This window comes from Episyrphus balteatus, chromosome 3, assembly GCF_945859705.1.
Source record: "Episyrphus balteatus chromosome 3, idEpiBalt1.1, whole genome shotgun sequence".
NCBI lineage: Eukaryota > Metazoa > Arthropoda > Insecta > Diptera > Syrphidae > Episyrphus > Episyrphus balteatus.
In genome coordinates, this window is record NC_079136.1 from 1,539,784 (window position 1) to 1,566,690 (window position 26,907).

A 26,907-nucleotide genomic window follows, 5' to 3' on the forward strand; every position below is an offset into this window, starting at 1 on the left:
TTTGCTTCTATAATGCTTTACAGAAACAACAATTGCATCTGTAAAGCTTTATAAAGCCAAAATTGTTTGTCGGGTAGTTTCAACTTTTGAACTAATTTTAACAGGACGGATGTTTACATTTTGTATTTCTAAAAATGGCGTCAATGTCAAAAGTCATAACAAAAAAGAGTAAAATGTCAGATGCTAGCTCCTTCCGTCTTGTTAATTTTAGTTTTTGTTTTGACCACCGGGAGCGTATTTCAACTTTACCAATCGCCAATAATGTGGAAACATTTTAAACTTCATTTGACTTTCTGTGTGCGAATTTTAACACCCAAATTAATTTTACTGTTGCCAGTTTGCTTACTAGATGGTGCTACTTGCTTTTTCCCTTTGACATAATTCTTTTCAAAAACCAAATTTTCATACACTAACGCCGTAAAAAGAAGTATAAAGCGTAAATCTTTCGGTGGTATCCGAAATATTTCTACAGAATAATGAAATTTAGGTATCTACAAAGCACATTTCTGTCTTTTATCAACGTGCGTTTCTTTGTGGCTTCTCATTTGGAACTGCACAAGCAGTCCATATTAATATTGTGCTCCAGCAAAATTTTAAAGAATCACACCAAATAATTCATTATAAATGTGCATTCACCTTAATAAACCACTACAGTTTGAATTCTACTCCAGTGCAACCCAAACCGCTAGTTCCCAACACTCCCAATCACTCGCAGTTAAGAAAACCACTTTGACATTTAATTTTACATGTAAAAAAAAACTTGTCTCTCTTGAACGAAGAATTAATTTTCTGTTAGTTATTAAATAAAAATTACACAAAATATTCATTAAAAACAATTGCAAAACAATGAAAACTTTGTAAATCAATAATATCATAATCGTTTAAACATATTTTACTGACGAAATGGGCCCGCGTAAGTCAACATATTTGTATTCAAAAATTTTCGTTTTGCCTAATCTCTCTAGGTTATGTGTGTATGTGTGTGTGTGTGTGGGTTGCGGCGGGTGACAGGAGACGGCTTCTTCTCTTGCTGATGGTCCTCTCCTCCTCTCCCTTGCACCCTTCCGCGTACCTAAAAACTATTGAAATAAAGCGACTCTGTCAAAAAATCCACCCTGGCGGCATTTGCTAATTACAATTTTTTGCAAAATAAAACAATTTTTGATGTGAATCCTATTTTTAGCTAACAATCGCACCAAGTCTCGGGTCCCCAAGATGACCACCCAGACACTGCTCGACTTTGATCTGGGAGAGAGTTCGTCGGACAGCGATTTCCGTATTGAGGACCATGACGAGAGTGACGATGATTTCTCGGATGGGTCGAAAGGCAAGGAGAGCAATCAAGGTGGCGATGGCAACTCGGATTCCAGTTCGGATGACGACGATGATGACAGTTCGGGGGATGGGAGCGAATCCAGCTGCTCCGATCTGAAGCATCTTTTTGAAGATGCAGAACTTAAGCCGCCAAAGGTTGAGACTAAGATCAAGGAAGCTCTGACAAAAGTTATCACATCCGCGTCTCTAAAGGATAAGGTAAGAGATTAATTGATATTAATTATTACACGTTAATCAAATCGTGAAGTGATATTTTTGTAATAACTTAAGCACTTTGTCCAACTGGAAAACACACAAAGATTTTCTACGCATCCATTGGTTTCGAATAATGACTCTTTTGGAGCTGGTAAATTGGATCGTTTACCTCCCATCATATAATTTTGCTTCTATACAATTTTAGGGAAGTTACGGTATCATCTTTTTAGCTTAAGGAAGTAAAACTATTTGTAACTTCTGAGCGACGTCTTTGACCTTTTCAAATAAGTTTGAATTTTGTTTTAATGGTAAAGTAGACGTCCAGGGCCCTATTTCATAAAACTATTAGTGTTGTACTTGTAGACTTGTAGTTACAAGCACAAATAAAGTATGGAGTTGTAGTTTTCTGTTTCATAAAAATTTCCATTTATTTGTAGTCTGGCGAACTCAAACTATTTTGCTTCTAAAAAACTACAAGTGTAACTAGGGGTAACAAAAATAAACAAATAATAAACAAATATTCGAACTTTTTGTAGCAGCAGCGAGAGACGAAATATTATGATGAATATTTGTGAAATAAATAAACATTATTGGCTTTAAAAGCTAAAAGCTTGATTTTTAAAGATTGGTTTTGGAAGATTATGGTCTTAACATTTAGTTTAAATAATAGGCTATAGAAAAGTCTATGCTTTTTTGAGAAAAAAGATGTTTGTATCTTTTGATACATATGAAATTGAGTTTTAAAGATGAAACAGTGTTGTTTTGTTCCATTTTTGAATGGCAATATGTTTTTAAATTCCTTTGAACATTGATCCATTAAGTATTACTTGGCAAAACAAATCATCTATTGCAACTTTCATCAAAAAAACTTAAACTCATAAATGAACTAAATATTTATCTATATGTAAATTAGTCTTTAAGGATAAATAACCAAATTTAGTCTTCATTAATTTTCCCCGTTAAGGGGTGGAAATCCCTCTGGAACGCATTTTTTTCCACCCCTGCAACGTAACTCAAAAACTATTGAAGTTATCGAAATTTAGTGCAAATAACTCGTTAATTCATTGCATTTATAAAATTAGGTATTGGTATTTTTTTGAAAGATCTTAAAATTGTATATTTCAGGTGTCCAAGTCTTGTAGCCTCTTTAGTTAGGTTATATGGAAATTCAAGTGCAATAACAACTCATTATTTTTAAGTAATTGAGATTCCACTTTATTGTTGTCTTATTTTGTTAAAATACATATATAGACTAAAAATGACTGGCGCCAAGAAGAATCCTTCCAACTGTGTAAAAGTTAAGTTCAAGTTGTTTCACTTATATATCCTTTAAAACGCTAATAGCTACACTGGAAAGCTCCTATTTTGAGTGGTAATTTTTGACATCATTTAAATTAAAAAGACTGCATTGTAATTTCACCTTATGTAACTAAACTACCTAATGTCCTCCATTAAATGTTAACCAAACTAGTACATTTTTACTTGCGATATAGGTACTATAGGGCAAGTTTAGGATTCGTAAAAAAAATCGAACTCGAGATAACAATTTTACATGACATTACGATGATGGAGAATGCCAAAAAAGTGGGTCCGGCAATTCTGTCTGTCTGTCTGTCTCTATCTGGAGCTGCAGCCTAAACGAGTGAAGTGATTTTCTTCAAACTTGGTAGTTAGCAGTTTTTGGTGATTCCCTAGAGGGGAAATTGAAATTTTTTTTTATGACCAAAACTAACGGTACCTGCCATATAACGGAAATAGAAAAGTTAATTTTTTTCAAAAACGGCTCTAACGATTTTGATTAAAATTTTTGTGTGTAATACTACACATAAGGGCCAACTTTTTAAATAAAAAAAATATTTTTTGTACCGTTATTAACGGTACCTGTCATAGAACGGTTTTTTTCGTTTCTGAATATCTCGTACAAAATTAACCCGATTTAAATGAAAATTTTTATACAAAAGTGTGTAAGTAAAGATAATATTAAAATTTTAGAAAATTTTCAAAAAACGCATTTTTGGTTTTTTAAAAAATATTTCAAAATTTTTTTTTGAAAAATTAATTTTTTGAAAACGGATCAATGAAAAATTTTGAAATTTAGTTTTTATGTGTAAATTAATTATTTCTTCAAAATGGCATACCAACTTTTTTTTTGAAAAATGTTAAAAAAATTTTATATATAAAAAATTATTTTTTTAAAAAACGGCTCCTACAATTTTCAAAATTTTTTTTCTAAAAATACTTTTTTATACGAGAAATAAAATGGCATATTTGTTTTTTTTTTTTAAGTTTTTTTTAAGATATTTTAAAACGGAGTTTTATTAATTATAAAAACAGATTTAATTTTTTTATACTACTTATGAAATTTCTTCAAAATATCGAATTTTAAATTTCTTGAATAAAAAGCTTTAACATTATAGTTACTTTAAGCATAAGAGCAAGTACGTGCGACCCCAGTCGTGCAATTTATTTTTCTATCACTAACACACAAAAATTGGTGAGGATTCTTGATTATAATGCTTGATAATTTAACTTATATAACCTTATCCATAAAGCACATTCAAAGAGCAAATGACCCAAAATTAGAGTCCATATTTTTCTTTATTAGTCTTTCTACTCTTGTAAGAAATTCGCTTGTAGTTACAAGTCTATCACTAATAAATTTTTGCGCAAATACTTTTATGAAACAGAAACATTCGCCTCATTTGTAAATTTGCTTGTAGTTACAAGTCTACGATACTTGTAGTTATTAGTCTATTCGAATTCTTTATGAAACAGAAATTTGCTGATAATTTACAAGCTACAAGTAAATTCACAAATAATTATTAGTCTTGTAGTTTTATGAAATAGGGCCCAGTATAACGAATACACGATAAAGCGAATTTCGATTTTTTAATTTACATTAGGTGCGTCCCACCAAGAAAAAATCTCTGACGGCTCAATGTCACAAAATAATTTTGTGGGACAAGTTTCTCACATGAATCCATTTTTTTTTTTTTTTCAAATTTAGATTTGACTGCAACTTCACACACTTGCAACTTTTCTCCAAATATTAAATTGTGATAAAAAATTATTTAAAAATATGTTAATTCGCTAAGCAAGCTCAAAATACCACTTTTATAACTGCAAACCACCAAAAAACAAACATCAAAACAATAAAAAAAAAAAAATTAAGAAAGAGAAGGAAAACTGAGAAATTGCATCCAAAAAATTTTCGTCGCAGAAATCTCAGAAAAAAAAGTGAGCGCTCAGCTGAGCGTCTTACTGTCTTACTTAAAAAAATCTCTGAGCGCTCAGAGACTTAGACGCACCTATAAACATCTCGCGAACGATGGTCACAATTTGATATCCGATATAACGAACGCATATATAAATTCCGATCTAAATTGTTCTTGCTGCCATTGTTCAATTGCTTGACCTGTCTTGTTCTCCCCATCTTAGATGGACAGTCTCTGGCGAAATGACCATTCTTGTTGCAATTGAAGAAAAATCGACGTTTTTTTGCCATAAAATAATGATTTAAAATGTCATTCGGCAGATTTTTTTTTCAAATAACTTCTTTTACGAATAATACTTGCGAAAAAATAGATTTTCCATCATTATACTCGAATTATCTTTAGTAGATATGAGAGCCCTCTGTCGGAAAAAAAAAGTTCAATTTTCGAACACAGTGTTATCATTCTCCTAGCCGCACAGTGATGCATTTGGTGTTTTATGGTGTTAAAAATAATTTGCACAGCCAATTCTTGACGAAAAGTCATGCAATTTAGGACACTGAAGCATATTAGTGTGAGAAATACGAAAAAGCTTCTTTATCAAAACTGTATACAAGTAGAAGTCCCAAATTGAATAATTTCTTTTTTTCTACTTAATATTTAGCTCATATTAGAGCTGTCTACATCTGTTATATTTTGGCAAAATTAAGAAGGTGGTAAAATTTTTTTTTTGTAAAAATACCATAATTTAAACTTTTTTTTCTTCTGCGCGAGCCGAAGATATGAATCGATTTTGATTATTTCTCAAACTTTTCTTATTCTTCACAATTCGTTACGCTATTAGGATTCGAAAAAAAAGTTTATCGCTCCATCCTAATATACATACTTATTTTTGCCCTTATTGACTGTTAAACACTTTATTTCTGCTTTCGCTTTGAGTTCAATTAAACCTCAAACTAAGTTCAAATTTTTGGTTTAACTCGTCCAGTTTCACAGTGAAATCTGAACTTCAGTTCATTTGAACTTATAATAGAGTTTCCGCATACCATCCTACTACGTAGTTTTTACGTAATGTAACGTCATGTGTCGAGTACGTAACTTTTATATGGGTTTTCTACTATATCTCCTTGTCTTCCCCATCAAAAAATTATTATAATTATTTATCTGTGGTTTTCCCTTTCTCTCTCAGAAGAAATGTGAAGCGAAACCAGCTATTCGTTTTAATTTTGATTAGTTTAAGAAAAATATCAAACACACACAAAAACAGAGGTTTATTTAATAATTAAAATTTTCTAAAGATGAATTTATATATTGGCGCTTTGTATATAAACAACCTTTTCAAAGAAACTTATTTCAAATGGTAGGTAGATGGAAAAATAGAATTGTACCCAAACGTTGAACTGAGGTTTAAATGGCAAAATATTTTCGTTTAACGAAAACTTCAATTTCAATTGAGTTCAACATTCAAAGGAGATTTTGAAACCTAATAATTTTCTAAACTTAAGTTTAAACGCAAAGTAGAGTTTAAACATCTACCCTGAAACTGAGTTTAAATGAGTATATTAGCTCTGTAATAAGTACATCAATGCCTTAACTGGGGAAACCACTACTTCCATTCTTATGGATCTTAGGAATATAAATGTCTAAAGCTTTATCAAAAGCTTCGGCTGGATTCATCATTGCGGAGCAATTATTTGTAGATTCGCAATATAATTAAAGCAATATAAGACTGCAAGGCAACATTCTCTCTTTTGTGAGACTTTTCAAGAGTTTATTTAACTTAATTTTATATTTTGCAAAACAAACTTTTTTTATTTAACATTTTAAAAGTATAAAAATGTATGAGTGCTTCTGTTTTTGATTCTGATTTCAAATCCAGACGAGAATTTCTCTACTTTTGAGAAGGAGAACTGTCATCCGAAGCCAATAAAACACTTTTAGAAGCATTCCGCCAATCGAAAACTACATAAGTCTACGCGATAAGATCCGTTATGCAAAAGGACACAAAAAAGCTTCAATAATCACGAAGAATCAAATAAGTACGAACATAACTACAAATATGGAATCTCTTCACTCAATGCTAGAATCAGATACATGGAATTTATATTGACACTGCGACAGGAAGCAAAAGACAATGATGTATCTATTGGGGCCAAGGAGGCTGAAAAAAGAAAAAAACAAGAGATCCAAAGGCATTTTTGCGATGAGCCTGTAATTGATGTGAATAAACCAAAGCAAGAGCAAATAATGATGAAAACACTTGAAGAAAAATGTTTGAATGTTTCACTCGAATTAGTTGTTTTGCTTTTTTCCCCACTGTGTCACTTTACTCAGATTCCTCAAAAATTGATTTTTGACGATAAAATATATTAAAATATCATTATGTTTGTCCCCTTAGTTAAAGCTTCTTACTTTATCATTAAATTCTGAAACACCCTGTTCATTTTTTATTTTAAATTTCAATATAAAAAAACAAAATTGAGGTGATATCTGTATTGTATTTTGAATACCGTAGTAAGTTGTGTTGTTTTTTGTTGTTTTACAGTTGCCTGCAAAACCAATTTGTTGCGTCTGCTTGGGTGATCGAAGTGATGATACCAACGAAGTAATCGAGTGTGACAGCTGTGGCGTGTCTGTTCATGAGGGTTGTTACGGCGTAAGTGACACAGCCAGTGTGTCAAGCACAACATCTTCATGCTCAACCGAACCATGGTTCTGCGAAGCTTGTCGGGCCGGGGTAACGAATCCTTCGTGCGAACTTTGCCCCAACAAAGGAGGCATCTTCAAGGAAACCGATGTTGGCAAATGGGTACATCTCGTGTGTGCCCTCTATGTCCCTGGCGTTGCATTCGGAGAAGTAGATCAACTATCATCGGTGACTCTCTTCGAAATGCAATACAGCAAATGGGGAGCCAAGACTTGTACCCTTTGTGAAAATGAGCGTTTCTCTAGAACTGGCGTTTGTATTGGTTGTGATGCTGGAATGTGCAAGACATTTTTCCATGTTACTTGGTAAGACAGAAATTTATTATTTTCTTTTGTAAATATTTATAACATGAATCCCATTTTGACAGTGCCCAGGCCGCGGGATTTTTATCCGAAGCACATTCGGAGGAAGCAGATCACGCGGATCCCTTCTACGCACACTGCAAGGTGCATTCCGACAAAACGATGATTAAACATCGAAAAAGACATTTCAATACAATTAAGTTGGTAATGGAGCACAAGAACTTGGAAAAGCAAGAACAAAAAAATGAAGATCCAACACCTGGTCAAGTTCGGATCCAAAGAAAGTTGGCAAAGTACCAAAACAAGTACAGAAACAATAAACATCTTAAAATCGAACCATGGGGTGAGTTTGCTTTTAATGTATTTGGTAAAACAACAGGGTCCTAATTTTTGGTCTTAATTCAGTTCCAACTCAGAAGATTTCAAGATTACTGACCACTAGCGCCACTGCTTGCAATCGTCTCCTAATGAAAGCCGAAATAATGGACGTTGACATAGCCGCTTTGGAACTACAAGAAGCTCAGGTATTTTGTCAAAGAGTATCCCATAAAAGCGTTTAATCCTTTTTCATTCTTTAAATAGATCTCAGCCCTCACAGACATTCGAAAGAAATGGCATATTGCGCCGGCATTTAGTGTGGAATTCATAGGCTACTACCTCGACAGAATTTCACGCATTAAAGACCTCAAATGCAACCTAGAACAGATGATCGATGCGAATACAAATTTGCTAGGCGAACAACAGAGCCTTCGTGACGAGTACGATTCCAAAGTCAAGTCAAATACCGACATAAAGGCAAAGCACGAAGCACTGCAGGCCAGTGTCCGTGAAATGCATAAGCAGATAGAATCCCTCTGTCCCAGCAAAACAATGCCAACTCTGGAAAACATCGGACGCCAAGTAGCTGCTCCAAGTCCAGTTGTAACTCCGCCCTCTCGTCCAATGTCGGTTCCCACAGCAGCTGCCCTCAAAATGGGAGTTGGTTTCCCCCTGGCCCATCTGCCCGGCATTAAAGATGACACCGGCCGTGTGTTGAGCACGCAATCGCAGAACAAAGCTGCCCTGGTGCACGAGTGTGGCATCTGTAAACGCTGCAACGACCAGCATTTGCTAGCCAAATGCGACACCTGTCATTTTCACTATCATTTAGGATGCTTAAACCCACCGCTCACTCGACACCCCAAAAAGTCTAAGCTCTATGGTTGGCAATGTTCCGAATGTGATAAGTCTGAAGATTCCGATGCGGTGCCGGATATGCCCAAGGGTCCGAGAAAATCACGAACACGCTTTAGCAAAGACGGAACAATTGTGCCCGCCGATCCGAATCTCTCCAGCTCAAATCCCGAAACTAGTATGTCCCCGAAATCTATATCACCCATTAAGAGAAGATCAACAGATACGACAATTCGTGTGGGAGGAGGTCCAAAACGTTCATCATTGGAATTCAATCAGAACGGAAAGTCGCTTGCTAGTCTTCCAGCACCTAAGCCCTTGCGAAAATCTGTTGACGCACCGAAAAAGATTGAGGACACATTGAATGCTGCCAAGAGACCCCGATCGAAAATCATCGATTATAGTCCTCTTATCACACACAATCCACAAGTTGTTCTCGAGGATGCATTGAAATCGGTTTCGGTGAAAAAATTCGCATCAATATCAAATTTCCCTGAATTTTCTGAAGCAGTTAGTGAAGCACATAAGAATTCGGCGGCAGCAGCGGCGGCGACAAAAGAAGACCCACTCGCAACAACATCAGAAGATGCCAAATTATTGGCTAAAGGGGTTTTGGATTTAAGTTCAGGGCAAACGCTAACTGCCAGTCAGAGTACAAGTGCTAGTGCTCTAACTAGTCTGGACAGCTCAATCGGTTTCGAAACAACAAACAAAGAGGTGCATAATAAGAACCGCAAGAAACGCAGTAAAGATAAGCACAAAAGCAAGTATTCGTCGGACAACGAAAAGTCGCCATCGAAAGAGCACAAACGGAAACGTAAAAAGAAGAATCACGATGCCGAGAATCCCAATGACAATGAGCCGGCTATTCCTAAAATTAAAATTAAAGTAAGTTTTTTGTTTTTAAACTAATTTTTAAAACATTAATATATTTCGTTTTGGGTATATGAATTTGCTTTTCTTGAGAATATATTACTTTTCGTCCTGTTAACTTTAGTTTAAGGTTAGTGCAAAATGTTTGTTTATGAAGATTTATAAGAAATGCAGGTTATTTGTTTAAATTACATTTCTTATATTCGGAAGCTTTCAAGATCAAGGACCCCGAACCTGTCGTAGAGAAAAATAGGTTCAGTTAAATTCGACATTAGTATGCTGCAGTTTGCATCATGGAGATTAAGGGTAAATTCACAAACGTCAAATTTGTTGGTAGTGATTACGCATCACTGCTTTTTTGCGATACTGATCGTTGCTCAGCTGATGCGATACTGATTGACAAAAAGTTTTACGTTTAAAAACATTTTTTGCTTAATGATGGACGTGATACTAATAAAAACTCTTTGTTGTAATTACAATCTGGAGCCACACATTTTATCTCCTTCAGAACTTTCCTCCACAATACTGACTTCGATTTTCTGCCTGCTATAAATTCACCTTCATATTTTAATCTGGTTTCTATTAGTAGTTTAATTTGTGCGCCGTTAAAATATTCCGAAAATATCATCAAATTTATTAATTTATAAACAATTTAGAATTTGATTATATACTTTTCATTGTCATTTTCCTCCATTTTTACTCCAAATCGCGTCGGCATCAACAACTTATCAAGAAAATTCTTGATGCTTTTTTGTTTGATATTTGCGCATCAGTTTATCCAAATTTGCAATAATGAACGATTGACATTTTAAGTGATGCTATTTATTTGCGTTTATGAACGTGCTACAGGAATGATCGCAAATCATCTCTGCAGTGATGCGTTTGTGAATTTACACTAAAAGCCTCTATGGATCAACTCTCTAACGCGACGGGTTTCCAAGATATGCGAGCTCGGACACAGAAATAATTAACTTTGTTTACATTTAAAAATTGTCGTTAACAGCGCAAAAGAATAATTTTCATTACTTTCTAAAACAAGTCCACATTGTTATTCTCGTTCATCCGTGTTTTGCCATGAATTTAGGATGTATTCTGGATTCAGAGGTCCATAACGAGAACACTTGCCGCCAAACATTACTGTTTATCTTTCGTCAGTCCATAAATCGTTAATTGGATGTTGTTTTACGCAGTTCATACGTTTGGTTGCAGGTTTAGCGGTGAAAACACGGACTTTTCTTGACCTAAACTCCTTTAAATTATGACTTCTTAGCTGACTGCGAACTTTTTCAACAAGCCCTTCAATATTAAGTTATTGTATTAAGCTAAGGTTTTACAGGAAAAGGTTATTGAACTTTATAATTAAATATTTGTTTAATTTTATGACTTGCTTTTAAAAAGCACCATGTTAGGATAAGTTACATAGCAGATAACCACCGGATCGGTAAGACGCTTCTAACGGTACCTCTTTTTTGAAATGATGATCGAGGAGCTTAGAAGTTATGAGAGAATATACAGTGCTGGTAAAAACATCCGAATTTTTTATCATTTGCCTTAATTGAGATTTTCTTACACGTCGCTTATACATTTTTTGAAAAAATTCAAAATGTAAATTCAGAGTTTCGTCTGATTATAATCGGATTTTTCAAGGATTTCGATTCTCGATGTTAAGTTACCGGTTTTACGTCACTTCAGTCGTATTTTTGTTCCACGCCGACTTTTTATAATATCGTTAAAAAATGAAGAAGCAAAAAATCTTTCAAATAAAAACAAAGAAATTGAGTTTTTATAAAACTTAAAAGTTTTAATCAAATTCAAAATTAAAAATATTTTGATTAATTAATTGCTCCTATTTATTAAACTTCTTCATTTGTAAATAATTCTCCAATCTCTGTTGTTCAACAACTAAAAATTGGTAAAAACTAAAAAGTCAGAATAATATATTAAGCAAAATACTAATGGGTAAATATTGAATTCGGTCACGATTTACGAAACTGATCACGTTCATGCTTTTAGTCTGACGAGGGCGATATACATATGTATACCTATTTATTTTGTGTTTTTATGTTTTTTTTTTTTTTAAGTTAATTGACAGTCAGGCGCTCAAAAAGGACACGAGGACACGCTAAAAACCAAACAAATCGTCCCGTTTCTGCCTGAACCACGAATCTACAAAGCAAATTTTGTTCGATTCTTAAAATAAATATACATTTTTCTCAAAATTAAAAATATGAATTGAACAAAGCCAAATCAGGTTATGATTTAGACATATTGATTGAGTTGATTCTACAATTAAACCTTTGTACCTATTCTTTCTGCAAGTTTTAGAGCAATGTTTGACAGAAAATAAAATCTTTTAAAAAAATATGCTTACGAGATTCAAGCAGAAACGGGACGAAATGTGTTCCTTCCGTGAATGTGTGAAATGAACCTTTAAGGTTCATTTCAGGTTCATTCAACAATGGATATAACTATGTTTGTAAAGAATATTCACCAAACTGTTTTTGACTTATTTCAAGTTCTTATAACCCACTTATAATATATCAAACTCACTTTACAAAACAAATTCTATCCAGTTTTTGTTTCGCCTGAAAAATTTTATAAAATGGATTTACAAATGTTTCTCCTTTTCAAAATAACCGATTCAAATAATTTTTATATTTTAAATTTCAGTTCAAAACATTACCACTACCCGGAGAGGTAGCACCAGAAGCACATTTTTTCTATGTTTCTGCCGATATGGTGCGTTCGCGCCCAACATCTGTTGAAACTGTCGAAGACTTATCATTAAATGCGGTAAAAATTCAATTTATTAAATCCTTCAATTTAATTTAAAAAAATAAACCGTCCCACTCATTCATTTATAGGACGAAGCTTCGCAAAATGAAACTTCGGTATCACCTGAAGTTGTGAAAGCTCCACCTGAAGTTTCAAAATCACCAGTTAAACAGCCTACTAAAACAGCACAAACTTCAACGCCAAGCACAAAAGTAGTTCCACCAATACCAGCCGTTCGGCAGGCGTCACCGAGAAAGGCAAACAAACGAACTTCTCTAAGCTTATCTTCATCATCTAGTATGCAGCATCCGCCGAAAGATGTTATCTGTGATGTTTGTAAAGAATCAGGAACAGCACAAAATCTCGTCTTGTATGTTTATTTATTATTTTTTTTTTTAATAAAGATCAATTAATAATATTTTTGTTTAATTAAACAGTTGTGACGAATGCCGAAAAAATTATCATTTTACATGTCTTGATCCACCACTTAAGAAAACACCCAAGCGCAGAGGTTATTCTTGGCACTGTGCTGATTGTGATCCAACTGTAAGTTAAACTTTTCTTTCATACCTTTTTAATCAACTACTTACTTATTGTCTTCTTTTGTAGGATGTTGAAACAACGTAATCATGTACAAAGAGACATTTAAGATTTAAAATAATAACAAAACTATAAGTTAGAATATAAAATTCATCACTCCCACGAAACCATAAAAAAATAAAAACAAAACCAAACAATTTATAAAAAGCTATCGGAGCAAATCAAGAGATGCGAAATAAGATGAACCTATTTGTGTATTTAGTATTTAAACATTTTATTAAAAAATATTCTTTATTAACTTTTTACATTGCAACAATTAAACTCTTCGACTTAAACCTATTTATGTATTTTTTTTTTTATAAAAATGTATCATGATTCATTATATATATTTTTTTTATTTATTTCAAATCTCGAATGAATTTGCTTCAAAAAGAAAATTAAAAAAAAAAACAATTGTCCCTGTAAATCTGTGTAAAAATGAATTTATTGTTCAAATTCTTAACGAAAATTATAAATAAAAGTGAAATTCTCTCAGTATTTAAAAACAAAACAAGCAAAAACAAACAAAAAGAATTATATTTTAACTTACTTACTTAGGCTTACCAGCGAAATAAGGCGGCTACAATCCATTGTGGCCTCAATCAACTTCTCCTCTATCCTTAGGTTGCTGCTTCCAGTTTGGCACGCCATCGCCAAGTTGATTGGGATCCCTTTCCACTTACGTCCCCTACCTTTCAACTTAATTTATATAAAAAGCATTTACAAGCTCACGAGCTAAATCCTTTATGTAGAATTTGGGTCCTCAGTAGACCTTTTATAGTTTACGCAATCAGTCTGGAAATCTCTAACCATGAGACAAAAGCTTCAAGAGAGAAAACCTTTCGCCCAAGATAGGGTTGTGATAGAAGAAATAAATGGCATCCTTCTCCTTTTTTATATTCTCTATAGACCATAAATCAGCAACAAAATAGTTGAATGTGTCTGTCAACTAAAATCATATTCCAACGAGATAACATTAACAGAAGCTAAAAAGAAGGTAAAAGAAGGACGCCTCCAGGGCCAAGGAACGGATAAGATTAGAAGGCATCGCCTAACTGCTCGACAACGCAGCAAAAAATAAAGAATAGCTTACAAATTCTAAAAAGCGCTATAAGAAACGGCAATGATATATAAATACCGCGAAGAACTTCTAGGGGCATCTGTTTTGATGATGTGACTCAATTGGGGTTTTCGTTTATGTTCAAATGCGATGATTAGAATGACTATGGTTAAAGTTCCATGACCCTGAATGAATCGCTTGACATGCTTGAAGTGTGTCGTTTGTATTGCTGTCTTGTCCACGACATTGCTCAAACAAATATTTCTGTTCTTAGAAATGAAAATTCTGTCAAACAAAATACACTTGTAAAGTTCTGCAAAAATTATGCCCATTTTTTCCACTTTTCTTAAGTCTTGGAAATTAAAGTAAAAAACCATCGGAATCTTTAAAATTATATTCTTATTTTTTTCAACCGAAAAGACAAAGCGTTTCTTTTCACTACTCTATTTCTAAATTCTCCATCTCAGGCAAACCCATATCAGATCTCATCTCGTGGTTGAATGTCGAATGACAGTTTCGTGTATTTCCCTTTTTCTTGTACATTGGAAGCAGGCAGCTTTCTCTCTACTGATTAGGAATTTGGTCACCGCTGATGAACTTGGAGTTAAGAATCGTGAGCTATTTAAACCCGATATGTCCCATTTCCAGTACTCGTCTAAATGAATCGCTTTTCCTTTTTTGGAATTTTTCACCCCCACACTAACTTTAGTTTCAGTTTAGAGACATCAAACCGTCACTCGACTTCGAAATAGCCAAAACGTTTCCAACTAGTTTTTCCGCAAATAAGATACCGATTACGTTTCTATCTTACTCTGCCTGTCTTTCTTTCAACACCAAAAGTCAAACTTCCAATAATTTCAAAGATTAAAATACAAACAATTGGTATAGTTTAATTTTTCTTCAAATATGTTCAATATTTTTATTAAAATAATAAAAGAATAAAATTAAATAAATTATTCAACTTCTCCCATGGCATCATCTTCCAACACTAAATCTTCCAGCATTTCAGCGAGAGTGATCTGTGGAGTAGAATCATCATTCACCTTAGCTGCTGTATCAATTGGAATATGTTTCGAAGTATCTCGGTAAATGTTAACATTTTGACGGAATTCTTGATCTTCTTCCAAATCCTCCAAGAAGTCTTGATAATCACTAAAAAAAAATATAAAAAGAAACAAAAATTTATATCAAAATTGAGTTACCATAAAATTGAAAAATAAACTCACGTTTTCTTTCTTTCTTCTTGCTCGTCCTCAGCTAAATGTTTAAGTTTCCAAAGACGTTGATTATACCTCGACATGCGATCGCCAAAGAATTTCTTTACCAGAATAACATCTGGATACTCATTGTTGTTAAGTTTATCGAATGTTTCATTATTGATGTTGGCATCAATTAGATTGTAACCCAGCACGGAATCACCAACTTTCAGCAAATGCCCCAAGTGGCTTTTGGTGTGAATAGGATTGTCGTTGATTCCCAATTCGGATGCTTTTACCAACCAGACATCACAGAGAACATGCTTAAATGACACAGCACCTTGACCGGGGCATATTTTACGATCTTTTTCTTTGATAATGTCGATGTCCATCACAATAAATTCCACTAATTGTTTTGGATTACAAATTCCTTCGAATGGAGCCCGAAAGTAGACGTTCGATGAAATTTCAGCAACTAGAATTTATAATAAAAATTTTAATAATAACAGTTAAAAAAAATGCTGGAACAAAAGAATTTGCATTTCGGAATTTGCATACACTGAGAACTGTATTGTTCTGGAATAATATGGGTTTTGTATGTTCAGATCAGTTAATGTTGGGTATAGGAACCGAGTCGGTATTAGATCAAACTGTGGGCACCTAAGAGGGCAACTTTTTCTGTATAGCATATCTGCAAGTCTGCCTTAATGAGGTTTGAGTTGCATCTGCCATTGTGGACTGCGTTTAAACCATGCTCAATGGCAGAATCATAAACTTGCAACTTGGAGATACATACTATTGTTGAAAAAACAGTTTTTTGCAATTTCACCTCGTTGTTAACAAAATAATTAAGCGGCCCTTAATTTTGATATCGGGTGTGTATCTTACGTCTTACCACTATCAAAGATATGGAATCTGTACTTTAAGAAAAAATATTCTTGCGCATCACATAGCAGTCCTAGGGTTAACCATACAAGAACTAAACTTGTTCTGCTCGTGAAGAAAAGGAATTGAGAGGACTTTGCCTTAAGATATTCCTCTGAAACAAACTTCCTCTATTACAAGATATTATGGAAACAGAACAGAAAGGAAATAATGAAAAAAAAAAAACCTTCGGTGAACGGGATTTCCTATATTCATGGATCGATCCAGCAAAGGTATGGGTATACTTGAGGAGACAAAATTACAATTTTATTTCTTAAATAAGTAAAATAGGAGAAAACCATTTGTTCGTAAGAACAAATTTTAATTCGTAACGACCAATCTGCTTTTTAATTTTTGTTCTTATTTAACAAATTATATTGTAATTTTTTTTTTAATTAAAAATAAGTTAGCTTGCTTTTGTTTAATAATGTTTTTGTTAAAAAAAAAATACTTTGGAAGATTACTGTTGATTGGTACCAACGATGTTTGATTGCTATCATTTACATAGTAATTTTGTGCCTGATACAAACTACTTCTATCTGAAGAAGCAAGACTAAAAAATTTGCGTAGGTATAGTAAATATCAAAAATCTGCGCAGCATGAAGTCAAAAGTTAAAGTTTACTCAACTTGCGCTTTAGGGGCGGCTTCAATTTTGCATTGTAGTGCTTTGTATTGGTTTCGTACTCATCAACTTTGACAATACAACAAGCTTCAGCTCCAGCTGAACTACCTTGTATTTCATATCTCAAGAATAAAAATGAAAGCGCAGGCTGGCTCCCAAATTAACCAGTAATATGCAAACCATTAGTTAAGATGCAACTCTGCTTTTTTTATAAGAGGAATACAATGGAGGAATAAGCTCCCAAGTAAGCAAAAGCACTATCAATTATATTCAAAGAGTCCATTTAAAATGGAAAATATGTCATATCTCATACAAATTTTAAATCTACCTGTTTTAAATGGAAACTTTGAATTTAATGCAGTATGAATAAAGTGGAGCTTAATCAATTTATTGATAAAAGAGTTTATAAAATGCGATAAACGAGTAAAAAAATTTTGATGTATTTTTAGAAAAATCCGCCTACTGTCTATAGTCTATCCCCCTTTTGTCATTAATACGTTTTTTTGTTTAACGACTGTAAGAATTTGTTTCTCTAGGCGGAGAAAGATTCAAGGATTTCATTTAAATGTTGAGTGTTTGTTCCTCTAAGTGCTAAGAGACTAAATATAAGTAATTTTAAAAAATCCGCCCATTTTTTACATATTGTCCCTTTTTGTTACAAAAACTTAAAATCCATCTTATATTAGACATTTATGTGTGAATATATTGAAACTTTTATGTTATTTGATTATTTAGCATGATAGCATCAACACATTAAACAAAACATATTTGAATTAATGATAATTTGACCAATTATCACTGAAATTGATCAAGAAATAAAAGCAGATCAGACATTATTTTTGTTTTACGTGTTTAATTGAACTAAGTACATATTGAAGTATAAAACGTAAACGATTTAGAATAAAAGAACTCACAACGCCACACAATATATTAAAGAGAAATGAGAGTGGGCAAATTGGTCCACCTAGCGTCCACGAATGAGATATACATCGTTGGAATGCTTAGTTTTAGTACATTATTTTTTTTATATGGGTTGTTGGACCCATATAAAAAAATGATTTACTAAAACAACATGAATATCGTTATTTTTGATGATACTATCATGTAATATAATAAAATTCTTTTTGCCCATTTTCTTTTCTAATTAATGAAATAATACAGTCAAATAAGGTGAAATAAGGGGTAAATCTCGGAATGAATGCTAATAGAAATTTTATTTTGCTCAATACCTTCGTTTTGGCATTCTATAACATACCTCAAAAGTCTAGAAAAATCTCATATCCGCAAGTCGCAATTTTCAAGGTCAAATGGCGAAATGGGGTTTTTCAAAATTACCAAAAAAAGACGATGGTATTATATACACATATGATACATGATTTCAAGGTACTTTTTACTGCTGATTCCAAAAAATCTAAAATAAAGGCAATCTGAAGTCTCTGAAAAAAGTTATACCTGTTTTTCATCTGTCAACCCATATTATTATAACAGTTGCAAACTTACTACCGAAAAACCCTTAAAAGTTATGGCAGAGGAACCAAATTTTGCATGAAGGTTTTCATATACATTATCATTAAGAATCAAAACAATGCAATGAGAAAAACATTCATATCTATGAAAAATTGGTATATTTTAAGAAAAGGGGAAATTTCGGGATATGCACTAAAAAACATCCTGGTACAGTCTTGGAATTAGTGCTAATAGGCAAATTTTTTTGTTTCTTTCTTTGTTTGGATATTCTATAACTTTTGTCAAAAATCTAAAAAAAATCTCATGTCCTAGTTTTCCTGGTTTGACGATAAGGTGCAGATTTTAAAAAATTGAAAAACATCACTTCAGATATTTGTGTCAGATCAACATGAATAAGTTGCATTACTTTTCAGGGATGGTAAGGTTGACTTGTTTGTGAGTTTTGTTGGAATAAGTGTTAAAAAAATACCTTCAAATCATGTCGCTTATGTTGGTATACATATAAAAATTTAAACTTTTCTCGAAGTCATGTATAATATGTGTATATAATACCATCGTCTATTTTTGCAAATTTTGAAAAACCCCATTTCGCGATTTGACCTTGAAAATTGCGACTTGCGGATATGAGAAGGTATTGAGCAAAAAAATTTCTATTAGCATTCATTCCGAGGTTAAACCCTTATTTGACTAGATTAAAAATAGTTCTTTAAAATAGTCTTTCTTGATGTTTCAGACCTAGAAATAATAACAGAGAATGAGTTCGAATATTCAAAATATAAAATAAAATAAATTGCACGACTGGGGTCGCACGTACTTGCTCTCATGCTTAAAGTAACTATAATGTTAAAGCTTTTTATTCAAGAAATTTAAAATTTGATATTTTGAAGAAATTTCATAAGTAGTATAAAAAAATTAAATCGGTTTTTATAATTAATTAAACTCCGTCATACATTATCTTAAAAAACAAATATGCCATTTTATTTCTTGTATAAAAAGGTATTTTTAGAAAAAAATTTTCGAAAATTGTAGGAGCCGTTTTTTAAAAAAATAATTTTTTATATATAAAAATGTTTTAACATTTTTCAAAAAAAAAGTTGGTATGCCATTTTGAAGAAATAATTAATTTACACATAAAACTAAATTTCAAAATTTTTCATTGATCCGTTTTCAAAAAATTGATTTTTCAAAAAAAAATTTTGAAATATTTTTTAAAAAACCAAAAATGCGTTTTTTGAAAATTTTCTAAAATTTTAATATTATCTTTACTTACACACTTTTGTATAAAAATTTTCATTTAAATCGGGTTAATTTTGTAGGAGATATTCAGAAACGAAAAAAACCGTTCTATGACAGGTACCGTTAATATCGGTACAAAAAATATTTTTTTATTTAATAAGTTGGCTCTTATGTGCAGTACTACACACAAAATTTTAATCAAAATCGTTAGAGCCGTTTTTGAAAAAAATTAACTTTTCTATTTCCGTTATATGGCAGGTACCGTTAGTTTTGGTCATAAAAAAAAAAATTCAATTTCCCCTCTAGGGAATCACCAAAAACTGCTAACTACCAAGTTTGAAGAAAATCACTTCACTCGTTTAGGCTGCAGCTCCAGATAGAGACAGACAGACAGACAGAATTGCCGGACCCACTTTTTTGGGATTCTCCATCATCGTAATGTCATGTAAAATTGTTATCTCGAGTTCGATTTTTTTTTACGAATCCTAAACTTGCCCTATAGTACCTATATCGCAAGTAAAAATATATAAATTGGAGATTTCGCTTTTTGTAACCCTCGTAACAATGCCGTGAAAAAAACATTCTAATCTCAAACTCTAAATTCCCTCCCAAATATTGCTGTTTGCATTGGATCTTTAATTTTTTTTATCAGTTTTATAACATTTAAAGATACCGAGCAAAGCTCGGTCACGCTACTAACTTTTTAAGTTGAAAATAAATACTCACTTTGGGCAGTGGTCGGATCAATCAAATGAATTTTACTTGCAACCTTATGCACCAAACAAACTGCCGATATATTTCCCAATTGCTGTCTCTGTTTCTTCGACAAACAAACAGCACTGTCCTTTGATATCGGTGCTATTTCCACCGAATACGTGAATTTATAATTACAGATATTGCTGTGAATATCTGTCGAGATGAGACGCTTCGAACTGGTAGTCCGAACTGGCACAACTGCCTGCAGGAAATCAATCATTTTCCTTGCATGGTTTTCATTGGCATAATAGAAATCCAAACCACCATGCATTTGCTTAATACCAAGAGTGTTTTCATGAGCTTTGTGTTTCAAAATCAACTGTTCCAAATAAAAGAATGTCTTCTTGTTCTCACAACGTTGTCTGATTTGCACATAGCAACGCCAAAAGTCTTTGGCTTCCACTCGATGGCAATCGGTACACATTTGATATGAAACTGTGAACTCAACGACAAATACTTGTTGCAAAACGGTGCCCCCAACAATTTCCCCATGAACTGTGAGTTTGACTTTTATTCGTTTGGAATGGGGTTCTGTCCAGATGAATCCTGCATCAACTAATTTCACATCTTTGAGACCTGTTAGCTTTTTTAAACATAGAGCAAGAAGTTCTCTTGACTCGAGAGCACATTGAATCCATTCGCTGGGTGGTTGTAAATATCTTTCGCAATTTCGGCAAAAATGAAGGACAGCTTGTTTGGGGATACCTTCGGTAATGTCGATGTGATTTCGCAAACAGGTGACACACATGTTTGAAGGGTTCGGTGTTATTGCAACTCCGCACTCACAACAAAGGCTAGAAATAAAGATGATGATTGTTTTTTTGTAGATTTTGTAAAGTAAATTTGAAAAAACTTACATGACTCCTAGAGTGTCTTCCTTTTTAATAGATGGATCAAGTTCTGTGTACTCCATTTTTTGGTTGATTTATTTATTATTAAAATTATTTAAATAAATCGAAATTTTAAGGAGAACGCAAAACCAAAACACGTGTTTTGATTTGAATTTATCAAAAAGTGTGAAAGAAAAAAAGAAAAGGAAGACCGATGACAGTTTGATGAGTCAAAAAAATAGTATCGTTCAGGAAAATACACACTAAATGTCAGTGGTCCGTTCTTTTATTGAATATAGTTAACTATTGTTGTTATGTCAAAAAAATCGTTGTATTTGTTTTTGTTACATTTTGTTACAAAATGTTAACTTTGATTTAGGAACGACTAAATGTTACATTTTGTTGATCTGTCAAAAGAAAAATTTTTGAGATTAATTTTATGAATGAATAAACAAGAAAAAATTAATTTGGTACTGAAATAATTCTTTTTAATTGAATTCTAAGCAAATTGAAACAAAAATATGCATTCAATAATTTCAAATATGGAAACAAACAAGAAATTCTCTTCTCACATCATCCCCTCTCTTCCCCATTTAGTTGTGTTTGACAGATTAACATTGAAACTCAAGTCCAGAAGCTGAGTTGGAAAAAGTAACAAAATGTAACTATTTGACACTTCAACACTGGATTTAGGAACGATGTTGTGACGTCACGATGTTACACTTTGTAACTTTTTTCTCATTTAGGAACGATGAAAGTTAACTATTGTTAACAATAGTTAACATTGTCGAATAAAAGAACGCATCACAGACATTGGAAAATTGGAGAGAAAAAGGTGTCAGAAAGAAAGTCAGGGGTGCCCACAGAACAAAAATAATAATAATAGTAAATATACTACTATGAGCAAAAAAAAAAAATAAAAATATATGACAAAATCTCTTCACAAGACAACAGACAGGTCGAATTACGACATACGTTCGTTAACGAATAGTTGCTATGTGTCCCTATCGTTTTTTAATAATTAAATAGAGACAGAAATAGTCAAATCGTTAACGTATGATCGTAATCGTGTGCCGTAAAGGCTTGGCCACACCGGAGGGTATGCGGTAGCGGTACGGGTAGCGGTAACGATATTTGTATGAAAAAAGTTCCACATCTGAACGTTGATATGTCAGTTTGGAATTTTTTTCATACAAGTACCGTTACCTCTACCCGTACCGCTACCGCATACCCTCCGGTGTGGCCAAGCCTTAATTCGACCCCAGGTGTGTTTTTTTATTACAACCGGTTTTAAGGCTTGGCCACACAAAAAAGGGTACATGCTGTAGCGGTACGGGTAATTGTATGAACAAAATTCCACATCTGAACGTTGATGTGTCAGTTTGGAGTTTTTTTCATACAAGTACCCGTACCGCTACCGCATGTACCCTTCGGTGTGTATTTCTTTCTAGCCCTATTTGTTTTGTGTAAAAAACTACAAAAATTAGGGGTATTCACGATCCGATGCAACTGGTCTAGTATCATTGCAAAAGTGCAAAAGTGTAAAATCTTACAACACTACAACAACAAAATATATGGATTGAAATTTTACAATGGTCTTGCACTTTTGCTATACCCTAACCCTATTGCAAATTAAAAATACAATGGTGTAAAATTTTTTCACAGATGGCAGCTCGCCGTCGCGTGTCGCCCATGATGAACAGTTTATCTTTTTTATTCTTATTCTTTTTTATTTTGTTTTTTTTTTTTATGTAATTTGTGAAAATAAAATAACCCGAACACAACAAAGAATGAAATTATAAAAAAATTGAAAAAAAAGAAGAAGCATCGGTGGAAAGACAACTCCGCAAAAAAAAATGTGAAGCTGATATAAATCATATCATGGATTCCATTCAATATTTACTATAGATAAGAAGAGGTGCGTTCACGATCTATTGTAAAAAAATAAAATTTTACACTTTTACTAGGCCTGTTGCACCAGATCGTGAATACCCCTATTGTTTTTGAAACCAAAAAATAAGCTTTCTCCATTATTATTTCAAATTTTTTGTTGGGAAAAACTATAGGGGTATTCACGATCTGGTGCAACAGGCCTAGTAAAAATGTAAAATTTTATTTTTTTACAATAGATCGTGAACGCCCCTCTTCTTATCTATAGTAAATATTGAAGCATGAATGAAATCCATGATGTTTTTTTTCCTCCACCGTTGCTTCTTCTTTTTTTAAATTTTTTATAATTTAATTCTTTGTTTTGTTCGGGTTAATTAATTTTCACTCATCATTTTACATCAAAAGAAACTAAATTCGGGACATGAGTAGCGACAACCCTTATAAACAGAATTAAAAAGACAAACTGTTTATCATGGGCGACGCGACGGTGAGTGCCATCTGTCAAAAATAATTTTACTCCAATGTATTTTTATTTTGCAATAGGGTTAAGGTATAGCAAAAGTGCAAGACCATTGTAAAATTTCAATCCGTATATTTTGTTGTTGTGGTGTTGTAAGATTTTACACTTTTGCACTTTTGCAATGATACAAGACCAGTTACATCGGATCGTGAATACCCCTTATAACAAAATGAGTTTGAATATGTTCACTTTTTCCTTTTTTTGTAAAAAGTCAAAAAGTGAAAATTTTCAAACTCAAATTAAAAATAATGATGCAGAAACATTTCGAAACATTCAATGTACAGTGCTGCCAAGATTTGTGGTTAAAGCCAATGTACGCTACTGATACGAAACGAAAAATTTTCAAGTCTCCTAAGTCGACAACGAAAATTCTAAAGCCTAGTACAAAATTTCGTTAACGAACGGAAAATTTCGTTTTGCTTTTCGTGTTGACGGTTTTTTCACTTTTAATTAATTTATTTCTTGCTTTAAAAATTATTTTCTGTTGATTTTTCTTGATTTTAAATTAATTTGGAATTTTTTTATTTTGACTTTGACAGAAAACTCGATGATATTTTTTCGTTAGCATTTTCGCTGTCGACTTTGGAGACTTGAACATTTTCGTTTCGCATCAGCAGCGTACCAGCCTTAACGAAAAAAATACCATCGGGTATTATAGCAAAAAAAAAAATAATAATAAAAGTGCAAATCAAAAAATTCAAGAAAAAACATCAGAAAATAAGTTTCGAAGCAAAAACAAAACAAATTTAATTTCTTTCAAGATAAAATTTCGTTAACGAAATCTTGAACGAAAAATTTCGTTTTTCAGTACGCAGCTCTAGCGAAAAATTGAGTTCGCTGTTGACTTTGGAGACTTCGCTTCAGCAGCGTATACTAGGCTTCAGTACGCGCAGCTCTAGCGAAAAAAATTGAAGAGTTTTCACTCAGTTCTCACATACTTTTTAATTTTCCTGTGCATTTTTCTTGACTCCAAGAGCAGTGTTGACGATTTTTACGCTTTTAATTCATTTATTTCTTGTTTTAAAAATTATTTTCTGTTGTTTTTCTTGAGTTTTAAATTAATTTGGAATTTTTTTATTTTGACTTTGACAGAATGGCGTTTTCGTTGTCGACTTTGGAGACTTAAACATTTTTCGTTTCACTTCAGCTGCGTACCAAGCTTCAGTACGCAGCTCTAGGGAATAATTGGAGAGTTTTCACTCATTTGTCACTTAGTACGCTGCAGATGCGAAAAGAAAAATCATAAAAAATAAATGACACAACGAAATCGTAAACGAAAGATTTCGTTCATCTTTTCGTTCATCAGTACGCTGTACGACAGAGCGAAATTGATGCTGGATTTTGATGTCTGCATTTCCAGATCTGCATTGAAAGGAGGCACATATTTAAGAACCACAGATGTTGGATAGAGAGAGTAGATGAAAATGCACATATCTTCACAAACGCAGATTATAGAAAGATTATGGCGAGGACGAACATGTTCGTCTTCATCAATGCCTCTCCTTCCCGACTAACAAATTTGCTTCTATAATGCTTTACAGGTGTTAATATAGATCCTGTAAAGCTTTATAGAAGGGATATTGTTTTTTGGGTTCATACGTACAGATTGTACGTATTGTACATTGTATCCCCCTTTCCTTTTCTGCATGCAGACGTATGTAAATCCAGCATGAAAAGTCTCCACTTCTTTTTGGGTAGCACAACGAAATCTTGAACGATATTAACTTTTTTTGTTTTTGTTTTAAAACTTATTAGGGGTATTCACGATCTGATGCAACAGGCCTAGTAAAAATGTAAAATTTTATTTTTTTACAATAGATCGTGAACGCCCCTCTTCTTATCTATAGTAAATATTGAAGCATGAATGAAATCCATGATGTTTTTTTTTAACAGGGTTGTTCCTCCACTGTTGCTTCTTCTTTTTTTCCATTTTTTATAATTTAATTCTTTGTTTTGTTCGGGTTAATTAATTTTCACAAATTATTTTACATCAAAAGAAACTAAATTACGGTACATGAGTACCGACAAGCCGACAGCCATAATAAACAGAATAAAAAAGACAAACTTTTTATCATGGGCGACGCTACGGTGAGCTGCCATCTGTCAAAAATAATTTTACTCTATTGTATTTTTATTTTGCAATAGGTCTAGGGTATAGCAAAAGTGCAAGACTGTTGTAAAATTTTAATCCGTATATTTTGTTGTTGTAGTGTTGTAAGATTTTACACTTTTGCACTTTTGCAATGATACAAGACCAGTTGCATCGGATCGTGAATACCCCTATTGTTTTATGTTTTTTCCTTGAATTTTTGTATTTTTATTATTTTGAATTTTTTGACATAATACCCGGTGGTATTTTTTCTTAAAAATGTTTGCTGTAACGGCCACTTTTTGCAAAAAGTCAAAAAGTGAAAATTTTAAGCCATTGTAGTTAAGGCTTAAGCTAAGCCTTAACTACATTGGCTCAAAAAGTGAAAAAGTACAAAAGTGAAAATATTCAAACGCATTTTTGTATTGTTTTTCGGGCTGGGAAATAAAAACAAATGATGCAGAAAACTTATTTTTTCGTCTAAAAAAACATTTTGTTTACTCTTTTTTACAAAAAAATTGCTCTAGAAAGAAAAAAAAATATTTTCACTTTTGTACTTTTTTCAAAAAGTGGTGAATGTAGCCTTAAGAAAGTTAAGCCACAGGAAAAGAGCCTCCCGTAATTTGAAACAAAAAAATCGTATCTTTAAATAGTACTATGAAATGTCACTAAATACACAAAATACACTCCCATCGTAGTCTTCCAAATGATACCCCTGTTCATTACCTTACACTTTCCAAATTCCAACATATCCCTTCAAAATTTTTGGAATCATTTAATTTTCCTCTCATTGGAAATCACAACACAACCACCAAAATGAAGTTAAAAAAAAAAAACAATCAACACAAGTTAGAGTGAAATAGTGAATACAATTCCACAATCCCATGCTAACGTAAAAATGAGATGCAAAATAATCTCTCTTACAATATAAAAACAGAAAGAGAATTCTTATCTTGTCTTTCTCTCAATTTTAAAATCTGTAGAAATAATTGAATTTTTGCCCGGCAAACGGTAAAAAAGAATATTATCCACTTCCAATATCGAGATCGAGATACTCCAAGCAGTGGTACCACTTTACTTCAATTGAAGTAGATCTACTTCTTTTTTTCAAAAAAAATTGAAATCTACTTCCTACTTCGCACCATCACAAAAATATCGAAATCTA

The 26,907-nt window shown here is 32.8% G+C and overlaps 2 protein-coding genes and 1 long non-coding RNA gene across 3 annotated transcripts; 1 reads left to right on the plus strand and 2 right to left on the minus strand.

The window, feature by feature from the left end:
• The first annotated feature begins 732 nt into the window (after positions 1-732).
• Positions 733-13,451, plus strand: LOC129914053 (PHD finger protein 14). Its single transcript, XM_055993094.1, has 10 exons — positions 733-913; positions 1,184-1,533; positions 7,288-7,754; positions 7,817-8,094; positions 8,157-8,275; positions 8,334-9,812; positions 12,468-12,590; positions 12,662-12,942; positions 13,010-13,118; positions 13,182-13,451. The coding sequence occupies exons 1-10, from the start codon at positions 904-906 to the stop codon at positions 13,197-13,199; spliced, it is 3,234 nt and encodes a 1,077-aa protein (XP_055849069.1). The 5' UTR covers positions 733-903; the 3' UTR covers positions 13,200-13,451.
• Positions 13,452-15,096: 1,645 nt separating this feature from the next.
• On the minus strand, positions 15,097-21,436 carry LOC129915626 (60S ribosomal export protein NMD3). The gene is made up of 4 exons (XM_055995248.1): positions 21,271-21,436; positions 20,384-21,207; positions 15,438-15,882; positions 15,097-15,363 (listed from the first exon to the last, which is right to left on the minus strand). The coding sequence occupies exons 1-4, from the start codon at positions 21,324-21,326 to the stop codon at positions 15,165-15,167; spliced, it is 1,524 nt and encodes a 507-aa protein (XP_055851223.1). The 5' UTR covers positions 21,327-21,436; the 3' UTR covers positions 15,097-15,164.
• Positions 21,437-21,513: 77 nt separating this feature from the next.
• LOC129916008 (uncharacterized) lies at positions 21,514-22,052 on the minus strand. The gene is made up of 2 exons (XR_008772392.1): positions 21,816-22,052; positions 21,514-21,650 (listed from the first exon to the last, which is right to left on the minus strand). It is a non-coding gene; the product is annotated as an uncharacterized LOC129916008 (long non-coding RNA).
• Between the last annotated feature and the right edge of the window lie 4,855 nt (positions 22,053-26,907).